The sequence below is a fragment of the Cavia porcellus genome, unplaced genomic scaffold (assembly GCF_034190915.1).
Source record: "Cavia porcellus strain 051 isolate PalLab524CR breed Dunkin Hartley unplaced genomic scaffold, mCavPor4.1 scaffold_2, whole genome shotgun sequence".
NCBI lineage: Eukaryota > Metazoa > Chordata > Mammalia > Rodentia > Caviidae > Cavia > Cavia porcellus.
The window spans coordinates 27,439,976-27,451,992 of NW_026947485.1; the positions used below are offsets into that span (position 1 = coordinate 27,439,976).

The window sequence follows — 12,017 nt, forward strand, 5'->3', positions numbered from 1 at the left end:
GTAAGGTCACATTGCATAGAGTAATGAACAACCATGAGTCACGTTCACAATTTAATAAAAGAACCTACTGCCATCCACATGCTACGGGAAGACACTGCGGGGGCAGGAAAATGAAGCACCTCCTTGTAGGCTGGCAACACAACAGAGAACCCACACAGGGGAACCTAGTGACCCTCAGAATAAAAAGGAAGCCTGAGGCGGGGCTCTGCTCAGTGGTGTGCTGGGAGGTGAAGCCTTTCCTCAAACTTCTGCTCAAAGTCAAGTATAAAGATCAGTCAGCAGAACATTCAAGGGTCTCTAAATTCCCCTAAGAAACAACTGTTTTTAAGAATACTCTGATCATCAAACCCAATAATTTTCTTAAAGAAAAAAAAACTATCCACAAATGTTGACTTTTAACACTTGCCTTAAAAGGTATTTGCTTCCATTTTTACAGGGGAAATTCCCTAAAGTAACAAAGCTTTGAAACACACACACACACACACACACACACACACACACACACACAGAGCTTTTTATTTTTTTTTCCTATGCTGTCCTTATTACCATTAACATCAAGGAAAAAAGAAACACTACTTCATGGGGGAAGCCCAGAACAGAAGAAATAAGGACAAACATCTTCTTTTGGCCAGTGATTTAGATTTCCCTTTACTCTTCAAGCCACTGAAGTAATGAAGTTTTCATGAGGGTTAGAACTTCTGAGAGCACTGAATTTAGAAAAAAACCAAATCACCTACTGGTGGGAAGGTGCTGGGGTGCTAGGTCTGTGACAGGGGAAGGAAATGTCCCCAGTTCAACTTACTCTTGAGCAAATGCCAGCACAGTCTGCATTTGGGGGATGCTGAAGTCCCAGCAACACACCCAGACAAGGCCCCTGCGAGTCACATACAGAACACCAAAAGAACAGTTTTCAAAATAAAATTTTTCAATAATTTCAAGAAAGAGGTTTAAAAAAAAACTTACTCTATAGAATATGAATGAGAAAAAAGGGAATCTTTCCATGTAAAAACCTCTTCCATGAACAGTACTTTCTGAAAACCTAGGAAGTGATGGGACAATTCAAAAATAAACAAAAACATTCTCAAGGGACATTTACCCTAGATGAAAAAAATAGCTGAAGAAATTTAAGTTTTGTCCACTCAGGGTAGTAAAAATAAACATGCTGAGAGCCCTAAAGCTGTTTTTCAGACAGGCCTGTGAGAATCATCAGACAGAAGGTTCTAGAGAGGGAAGCACAAAACCCTGTTGGCACAAGGGCACAAGGGCAGATCCTGAGGCCGTGACTGCACAGCCAGGCAGAGGGGAACAGGCCGCCTCAGAGGGGCACCTCTCCAAGGTGCAGACGCAGTTTAAAGCAGGCAGTCAGATGGGGGTTCTACCCATCTTGGCCCGGAGGGACCCAGAAAAATGGCTCCGGGTAGGGACAAGCCAACAGCAAGGCCGGGCAGGCTGAGTCCTCACCATCCTTTCCAGGGGGCTGGGGATGCACGCCGCTTTATCCAGCAGCTCGCTGTACTCCAGCTCCTCACAGAGCCGCTGCAGGGTGTTCAGGGGCTCGTTCAGCTCCACGGGCATGGCCACCTTGGACAGGTCCTTCCCGATGTTGTTGCGCAGGATGTTCCACAGGCTGATGTTGCTGGTGTTGGGACCCGGCGCGGGCAGGCACGTCCTTCTCTCGGACCTCACTCCCTCGCCATGCTCGAGAACAGGCCCTGAGGGGCAAAGACTTCAGTCTCCATCAATCTTTTCATTTCATTCTATTACTTAAAAACAACTCTTCGTATTAAACCTCACTTGGCAAGTCCTGATTTAACTGTGAAACTCATTTACCCTGAGTGTGATTAAGAGCCAGAAAGTAAGGAAAAGAATTCTGGGCAATTAATTACCAAAAATTAGGGCTTAGCATGAAGCTCAGTGGTACAGTCTATGCGTAGGATGTGCAAGGCCGTGTTTCAATCCCTAGCACCACAAAATAAGTGAAAATCCTAAAACTGCACACATTAAAATTCATGGAATTTATTCATAAGGAGGCTCTTAAAATTCTTAAAAACTAGTTCCTTGTGGCTTATATACAGTTAGAATAAAACTGGAAATTGAGTTTTTATGCCTATAGCAGATGTCATTTACAAAAACTTTATGAATTTTGTTAGCAAATGACTTCGAATTCTAATAAAAACAATTCAGTTTATCACAGAATAATAATACAGGGCATAATAGCCACTCATTATGTTGCCACCTCAAAATAGCATTACATTTTGGAGTATCTTCACTTGTGTTTTCTCAATCACACAACTTTACAATGTACATACAGTTCCATGTTCGGCTTATGTAGCCAACAGGGGCATTTTTCCACATTATTTAAAATTCTTTTAAAACATCATTTTAAATGATTATAAAAATACTCCATTTCTAGATATGCCATAATTTAGTAGCCCATTTGTCTGTTAGACTATTAGATTTGTTTCAATGTTTTATTATGAAGCAAACAAAACAAAATCAACAAAAAAAATCAGTAGTGAATGTTCACATACTTCGATATTTTCTTGGCCCTCAGATTATTTTCTTAGCATATACAAAAGTGGGATCACCATGGCAGAGATTGTAAATGCTTTCAGACTTTTGACTCAAGTGATCAGAATACTCTTCAAAAAGGTTGTACAAATATTCTTGTTCACTGGCAACAGATGTGAACATTCATTTTCTGAGGCCTCCCAGACTTTGTACTATTTGTTTATAAGTTTTATCAAATTGGTTGGTAGACAATGTTGTTCCCTTGTTTTAACTTACATTTTAGAGATTTCTGGTATGGTTTGGAATGTTTTTATGAGCACTTATTCTTGGCTGATTTGTTGCTTTCCATTTACCTATTAAAGTCGTGATCTTTTTTTATATTTGCTTTACAATTTAATCTTCATTTGTTCCACAGAGGGTTTGGGGGATCGAAACTTTCATATTTTAGATCTATAAATCTATCAATTTCTTTCTTTGCCTCATTCCCTGAAATTTCATTCCCATTCTAACTTTTCAGATGTTCAAATGACATCTTTTGCATTGGACCAGTATGTGTTTTTGGTATATCTTTATTTATTAAACATAAATATATAACACTCATTACAAACCCAATTACTCTGGATAAAGAATTTCATAAATTTGATGTTCTTTGATGAAAAGAAAATTATGAAATTTGGATACTTAAATGTGGTTCATTGCTTATGAGAAAAATCTGACATAAGGAAGTAGCTGCAAATGGTAGGAGCTTTTATTTTTTATTAATTTTAAAAACCTTTTTGAGACAGGGTCTCGCTATGAAGTTCAGGGTGGCCTTGAGCTCACTTTGTAGCCCAGACTGGCTCTCACTGATCCCCTTGCCTCAGCCTCTTGAATTCTGGGATAACGGGAGTGCACCACCACATCGGCTAATTGGAGCTTCTAAAAGCAGCTTTCCAGGGCATTTCATAGCATTTTCTTTGATTATAGAAATATAAATTTTGGAATAATGTTACCCTTCATTATACCAATATTACTAGTATGGATTACATATTTTGATTTTTACTATGTGATGGTAAGTCCAAGCATTTTATATGTATTATTCTCATTTATTTTTATAACTACTTTTTGAAGTACAGAGTATTACTGTCTCCACTTTACAGATGAAGAAAATGAGGTACAGAAGTAACTTGTTCTGGCACGCGCCATTAACATTTGGCATAGCTGGAGCAGGTTAACCAAGAGAGTCCCTGAATTATATGCTTAGCCACTTGTCCTCCCCACAGCAACCAGCACAGTAACAGATCCTAACGTGTGCTCAGTATTTTTGGAGAGGAAAAAGAAACTAATATTGTAAATACCTCACGTTCAGTGTAGTAACAGACCAAGATCTTGATTCTATTCTATTTCCTTTTGCAGGTAAAATTTACAGGACATAAAAAAAATTTCTACATCCATCTCTTCAAAATATTGAGAAGTCGACTATTCCTCAGCCAACATCTTTGGAGAACTGGGAGCAGCAATTTCTTAGATTCAAATACAGACAAAGAAGAAAACTTGATCTGCCTGGTGTTTGTTTTAGCTAAGGCAACACAGGTCAGCATTCCAGCAAAATAGCTATGGCTCAATTAGAACCAGCCCCAACATTTTTATGCTTTTTCTAGTTGCTGTTAAGTGAGCACAGCTGTGGCCTTGAGTTCTGGATTATACCCTCTCTGCCCAGCTTCAGCGTTTGAACCCTTCATTCACTCTCTGGTCCCTTAGGCTTCCTGTCTGAGGCCTCCAGGAAATGAAGGACTTCAGCATTTTTTTTTCTTCATCTTCAAGTGGGAGCACCACATTAGTGAGTGTGCTGTTTGCCAAAGGAGTAAGTGGTATTTCTTTCTCTTTTTAAGTTGCTTCTTTATTTTCAAAAAAAAAAAAAAAAAAAAAAACCAAGAAGCACACGAACTTACTACTGTACTATTAGCCTTCTACTTTAAACTCACTGGTCCTTAGACTTTTCCAGTAAGGGGCTCATCTCTGCAGAAATATTTCAAGCAGGATACAGAGCATGACAAGCATGTACTGCTAGCAGATGCAATACTGAAAGGATGCTCACTCAGATGATGGGAAATTTATCTACTTGCCTTTTTTCTATATTGTGGTCCCCAAAGAAGCAGTTCTGTAGTGTCGCAACAACAATTCATCATGGTAGTTCACACATACTCACTGAACTGAGAAACACCAAAGTAGTAAGGAACATACCCGACACAGTCCCTGTCCTCCACGTCAACGTGAAAATAGGTGGCGCTTTGGGCGGTACAAGCTACAGACTCCAGGGCACACTGAGAATTAAGCCTGGGAACATTTGATGCTACAAGGATCCCTGGAGAGAATTATCCCATTGGGCAGATTCTTTTAAGGGCCTCCTCATAAATAGGTTTCAGTATGTTTACTGAAGCTCCAAATCGGAGCTCTTTGATACTAGCTAGACACTCCAGGTACTCTACAGTTCAAACTAGCATTATAGAAAACCTTTCTAAGTCATTGTTTTCCCTCTTGGGATCAAGCAGTAATAAAGACACATCTTAGGATACCTTGAGGGGAGGCAGAAGTGCACTATTTTGAATAATCTGAAGTTAAATTACCACTTAGGACAGATCTTTGATTATATGTGCTTTGTCAAATTCTTGAAATATAAAAACCCTTAGATAGCTAAAAGCAAAGCAGTCACATTCTAATTCTCTTAGGATATTTTCTGCCTAAAGGACAGTTGTTGCATTATTTTTTGATATGTATGTGAAAACTGGCATGTTCTCACTGTATAAAATAAAAACTTTTATAAGTAAACAAATTGATTTGGATGTATATACCTTTCACATGTAGATGCTGCTACCTCATCTATAATGAATGTTTAGCAGAAAAACTTTTTCTTTTTTTTTTTTTTGGTACCTGGGATCGAACTCACAACCTCATGCTTGCCAGGCAGGTGGCTTATGCCACCGAGCTAAATCCCCAGCTCCTTCCTCGTCTATATTACAAAATCCTGGCATTAATTTTTCCACGTAGTACTTGCTATATATACTTATTTATTAAGATTCTATGAAGATTAAAGCTTTCAGAGATCAAATAATGTAAATCTTACCCAAAGTCTGTCTTTCATTATCTAAATCATTACTAAGGTTGTCTAAGGAAAAGTTATCACTTATGTCACTGACATATGAGTCATCATCAGAAATCTATGGGAAAAAAAGAAATAATATACATTACAGTAAGAGTAAACAATAGCCAGATTTTCCTAAATCTATCACAAATGATCAAATGTGTTGAACTCTACTTTATGAGGCAATAGAAAGAATTTTGGTGCTATTATAGAGGCCCACAGATTAATCTTTCTAGGCAGTGCTCATAGCAAAATAACTGTTACTATATTCTTGTATTTTTTGGTTAGCTATAATGGCAAAATAGCAAATAAACTATATTTCTGTTATAAAATTCTTATTAATTCATATTACATTTTCAGAATTTGTTAGTTTTTGAGTAAAGGAGTTACAATTTTATCTTTGAACTGTTTATAAAAAAATTTTTATATGGAATTAATATAGCAACAGTGTTACTATTTCTAGTACACATTTACTCACAGTAATGGTAACTACAGTATTTGTCTATTCCAGAAAGATGATTTTTATGTACCAATTTAAAGCAATATTGTTTTATGTAAATTAATACTACATTAACATCATTGTAATAATATAAAATTATATCATAAAATTAGCATGACTGAAAATACATAGAATGCTAATTGCTTTCTCTATAGTAGAAATCCTACATCACTAAATAAAAGTCAGAATTATCAATCTGTAATGAAACTGTAACAAAACAACAGAAATGAAGAGGTGTCTAACATTCTCTACATTTGCAACTTTTCTCTCCTAGCCTATTGAATCATTCTGTGCTTTTTGGGTTTGACTCAACAGAGAACAGTCAGAATTCCATCGTGGAAAAAGGCCTATGAGTTTTATGTTTCTCCATATAAGTCTTTACTGAACAGATTAATCAACAAAGACACAAAAGCAATTGTCAAGGCATGTAAGGAAAAACAGTGCCCAAACCTCATTTTCTGAAGAGCTTGGAGACAACAGAACTTCCTGTGCATCAAAAAATTCCGACAGGGAGTCAGTAATAGAGAGCCTGCTTTCATTGGAAAGCTGATGGACCAGAGCTCGGTTTTCATCTCCGGAGTTTTCCTGTGTTAAGAACAAAATCAAAAATGCATATATTTAGAAACAGTCTCAAGAGACACAACACAACACAACCAAACAAAGAATGGCTTTAGTTGCTTAATACATACAGTCACAATCCCATACAAACAAAGCAGAGGGCAGAGCCAAAGCTGAGAATAAGCCTCACACAAAACAAAATGAAAAGCAAAATTCCCCGCAACCAGATACTTCATTTCCAGGCCCTGCTCAGACACATGCCATGAATCTTAAGCCAAAAACAGCTATCCAGGTCAGTGTTTGATTCAACGGAGGGGGAAAATTCCAACGTTCTGTGAATCATTTCCTCTTATTCTCTATCACTGCATGAGGCTTCTTTTCACCCTGAAATTTGCTCAGAACTGTGCTGAATGCCCTCCTCACATGGCTGGTTCCATGCAGCACAGCTTTCTTCTTCCCCATGCACTCACAAAGGCCAACATGCTACTTTTGTGGCATCCCTTGACAAATAAACAGTGTATTTTTGTCCAGAAGTGCCCCTGGTGGCAGCTCATTCATTATTCATGGATCAATGAGATTAATCCTTGTTGTCTCTTTCCACCTACAATGGCTCTTCAAGGGAAGGAAACTCTCAATCTGCAGTATGCTTCTCTATATAGACAACAGGTCATCACTATTTTCTCATCTCATATGGCTCTCCACTCCTGACTCCACTGGGTCTAGACTTGTGCTACAAATAGAGGACATGAACACTCAGGTAGTTTGCTTTCTATTCTATTTGCAAGTGAAAGTTCAACTCAACTCAATACATTAGGCAAATGATTTGTATACAGTCCTCAGCTGGCCATGGAGAAATATGATTCAGGATGAGAAGATTTTGGTCTGAATGACTGATGTGGATAAAACAGCCCCACATCAGACCAAGACTGTGAAGAGATAAAGGGTTGAAGAAGCTAAAATGAAGGTGAATTTTATACAGTTTGGTGACACCTGACCCAGACCTTGAGGCAAAAAAACAGATTGAGGATGAAATGATTTGACTCCTTGGGCTCAGAGGAGAGAAATCATTCTTCCTTTGAGCACTTGAACAGCTCACACTTTTCACTGCATTGGTTAAGGGGCTGTTCTATGTCATTAATATCTGATGAACAGGTCCCCAGTAACCTGGAAAACAGACACTAAGGCAGATGATACCCAGAGGTTTTATAAGTTCCGGATATACTCCTCCCTCTCAGTTACAAATCATGCCCAAGGAGGGGATGCTAGGGCAGGAGGGCTTCAGCATACTTTCACAGTTAGTGAAAGGGCAAGGAGTCCTTTATGAATTGTTTACACTGGGACACATGGAAATATCTACCCCTTTCTCTTGAAGTTTTCCTAAATAAGGTATCTGTACAAGGTATTCGTTCAGAGATCCTACTCATTTTAATATCTGTGGCGTTTTTCTGAGAAGCCAGCTTCTCTACTCTAACAAAGAGATCACTCTAGACTATAAATAACTATCACAGTTGTCATCTTAAAGGAATAGTATCTATCTTCCAAAGAGCTAGGCACAAAGCTACTGAGTTTGAAGACACAGTAATGACTAGCTGAGCTCCTTTAACCCTCCTTAGAGATAATGGAATCTTCCTGGGTCTTCAGTGTGCTCTGCCACGTGAGATGCTAATGACTTATTTATTTGTGCTGTTCACTAATTCATCATGATGTGTTCTTGCTCTCTATCTTCCTCCTAGACTGATGGGTCAGGAGGATTTCCTGGCTGATCATTGAAAATAACACAGTTGAATATCCCTTTTCTGAAATGCTTTGGGATCAGATGTGTTTCGGATTTCTGATTTGGGAAGCTTTGGAATATCTGAATGTACATAATGGGACTACAGTCTAAGTATGAAATTCATTTATGTTTTATATATACTGTACCTTATACAAATAGCCTGAAGATAATTTTATACAGTATTTTTAGTGCACTTGAATTTATACTGAGACTAATCAGTTTAGGTCAGATGTGGAATTTTCCACTTGTAGTATTATGGTGGTATGCAAAGAGTTTTGGATTCCAGAACATTTCAAATTTTGTGTTTTTGGTTAAGGTTTCTCAACCCAGTATCCTACCTGTTACCCTCTTCTGGTGTCCCTCCACTCTGTCAACTTCCCACAAATTAGTACTAGACATTCCCCCAGGACTGCAGCAGCCCAGCTCTTAGAGGTTCATGGACATCTCAGGATTATTTATTAAAATATTAACACAGTTCAATTCAACTCTTCCCCTCACTGTTTGTAACTCAGATTATCAAACTCAGATTTATTTATACTTCAAAAAATCAAGCATTGTGAAGGAAGGGAGTTAAATCCCACCCACCACAGTAAGACAACTACTAAAGGCACTTGGACACATTTCTCCCCAATCTCTTTTTTTTAGTTTGTTTTTTAATACTATTTGTAGAGCATGATGATTACATTTATTGTGGGGAGTTAGTACATGTAGTTGTGCTTTGTTTTGAAATAATCGTAATCATACTATTTATATCTACACATAATTTTAGGAACTTTTCCCAAAGTATTTTTTCAGTATTAACATGGTTCTCAGACTAAAACTACAGGATATTTAAAATAGGAAATATATAAAAATCTAAGTAAATGTCACTTCAAGTCCCATCACCTATATGTAGCCCTTATTACTCTATTGAGATAATTATTTTTGTTAAAATATTACACACGGTTTGGAGATTTTAGCATTTATTTATTTCTAAAAAAACTAATCAAAGTATGTACAACCTTACATTAACGTAACATACTGCAGATATCTCAGGCCATTAAAATTTTTCAATGATATTCAATTGATAGATATTTTATTGTATTTATATACCTCAAGTAATGAAGTTAAAGGTGTTTCTACATTTGCAGATGATATGTTTATAAATATGTCTCTGTTTGTATCATGTTATTTCTTAGGGTTAATTTTCAGAAGGAGAATTATTAAAAATGTTTTAGGTCACATATAATTATATTAATATATCACTATATATTAATGCTAATTACATTAACAAGAAAAGTATTTTCTTTACATCCTTTTATTAAGGGCAATGAATACCATAATTTAAAGGAACTTTTTTGCTGACCTAATTGTTTTAATTTTTATTAGGCTGAATAATTCTTTCTTTTTTATAAAACAAACCACAGAGTTGGAATGTTGAGAGAAGTTGGGGAGGGAGACATGGGACTTCCCTTTGCATTGCCTTGTACCTTCCTGTGAATTTGTAAGTATATTATGTATCATATAACGATATTTCTGTCAAAGGGTCCCATAAAAGTGTAACAAAAGATCTGAAAAATTCTCATCCCTTACTGATGTCACAGATGTAAAAAAAAAAAAAAATGACACAGTAAAAGGTCTGACTCATGTCTGTGGTAATGCTGGTACAAACAAACCTATATAATGCCAGTCATATAAAAGTACAGCCACATATAATCACATATAGAATATAATGCCTAATAACAATAGTATATGATTATGTTACTGAGTCATGTATGTCCTATATCATTATTTTAGAGTGTAGTCCTCTTCTACACTAAAAGTTAGTAATCAACTATGAAACAGTGATGTGCTAAGAGATTCAGAAAAAGCACTATTGTCACAGGAGGTGAAATTCATTTTTTTTTTTTTTTTTTTTTTTGGCCCCTGAGGACTGTCTAGTGGACAAGATGCAAGCATGAAAGACAGTGCTAATGATAATCTTGACTCTGTGTAGGTCTAACTTAACATGTGCGTGTCTTAATTTTTATCAGAAAGTATAAAAATAAAAACAAAACTATAAAACACTGTAAAAATAGGTTACAGGACATAGCTTAGGTGTGTGTTCCACTTAGCCTAGATGCATGGCAGATTATAATTATACTATCTAGCTTTGTAGACACACATTATATGTCATATGACAATGAAGTATTACCGAAAACATATCTTACTGGCTAAAATGATGCATGGAATGAGTGGAAAAATAAGAAATCAAAAACAAAGTCCCACAATTATCTGCATGGGTAAATTATATGTTTTCCTTTTACTTGGTGAGGTCTTACATCATTTGTTTATTGCTTAAATTCTAAAAACATTGCCACTAATTTTGCATTATCTAAGCTTGTTGTTTTCAATGACAATATTTTTCTTAGTTTATGATTTGCTTCAGTTTTTGATGCACACCATTTTCCCCCTAAAATAACAATCAGATTTAGTCAATATTTTTTAAGTAATTTTTTTGTTGCTGTCCAATTTAGGAAATTCTCTCTACTTTAGGAGCTTTAAAAAATATTTGATATTTAGTTTAGTCTGTGCTTTTGTGTATTTAACTCATATTGAGTGATGATTCACAATGGAATGATTTTTTTTTTTTTGTCTTTTTCCTTTTTATCGGTACCAGGGATTGAACTCACGACTGCCTGCTTGCAAAGCAGGTGCTTATGCCACTGAGCTAAACCTCCAGCCCCCATGATTTTTAAACTTTTCTCTAAATTGTTTTGAGCTGCACTCATCTAATTTATTGAAGAATCCATTTCTTTCCCATTGGTTTTTGATGCTGTTCTCATCTATGTACTTGTTTCTTTTGTATATAAAATGGTGTTTATGTCTCATACAGTTATACTTCCTCATTTTTATGGCATCCCCACCTTATTTTAACTAGTGGAAGTTCAGTGACTTATTTTCTGGCTCAGCAAGTCTTTCCTCCTTATATACCACTAGGCAGCACATGAGAAAACACACACTTTGGCCTCACTAATAAGAATTTAAATCTCAGCTTTCTCTCTTGTAAGTTGTATGTCTGGGAGAGTTAGTTATTTAACCACTCTGGCCTTTACTTTTCTTTTTCCTAAGATGAAAGTACTATCACTAATTTCACAAGGTGAAGGTTAGGAGCTTGTGACAATGCATTCCAATGTTAAGAATGCAGCAAGCAAGTAGGCAATTAAGAGAATTAAGTTTCCTTTTTCCTCTTATACCCTTAAAAAAGTTTTGCCATCTTAGTCTCTTAAATTAATTTTAGATGTAGAAGGATGTTAACTCCAAAAGTCACCTGGCCTTCTGTGTGGAATCTAATATAAAATATAAAATAATGTAAAATAGTAGAAAACATAGATCACCTAATAATATTAAATTTTCACATTTGGGAATATGAAACGGAAAGACTGATAGGTTGTGTGAGAAATCTAGACAGAAAAAGAACGATTTTGGAATTCAGGTCTCCAAATCCAACATCAAAGATGGGTAATCTGTACAGATAAAAGGAACAGAAAGTAACAAAGACAGTGTAAGGTCCTAAACACAGAACCCCTAGGCTA

At 36.4% G+C, this 12,017-nt stretch overlaps 1 protein-coding gene across 5 annotated transcripts in view; it reads right to left on the reverse strand.

Moving 5' to 3' along the window:
* The window catches only part of Osbpl3 (oxysterol binding protein like 3), a 165,861-nt gene that overhangs the window by 32,912 nt on the left and 120,932 nt on the right, over window positions 1–12,017 (reverse strand). For all 5 annotated transcript variants that reach the window (XM_063239582.1, XM_063239571.1, XM_063239578.1 and 2 more), the window contains 3 exons: window positions 6,582–6,716; window positions 5,615–5,708; window positions 1,462–1,712 (listed from right to left, as the gene is read on the reverse strand). In XM_063239582.1, the coding sequence (XP_063095652.1) occupies window positions 1,462–1,712; window positions 5,615–5,708; window positions 6,582–6,716 (480 nt within the window). The remainder of the gene's footprint in view (window positions 1–1,461; window positions 1,713–5,614; window positions 5,709–6,581; window positions 6,717–12,017) is intronic.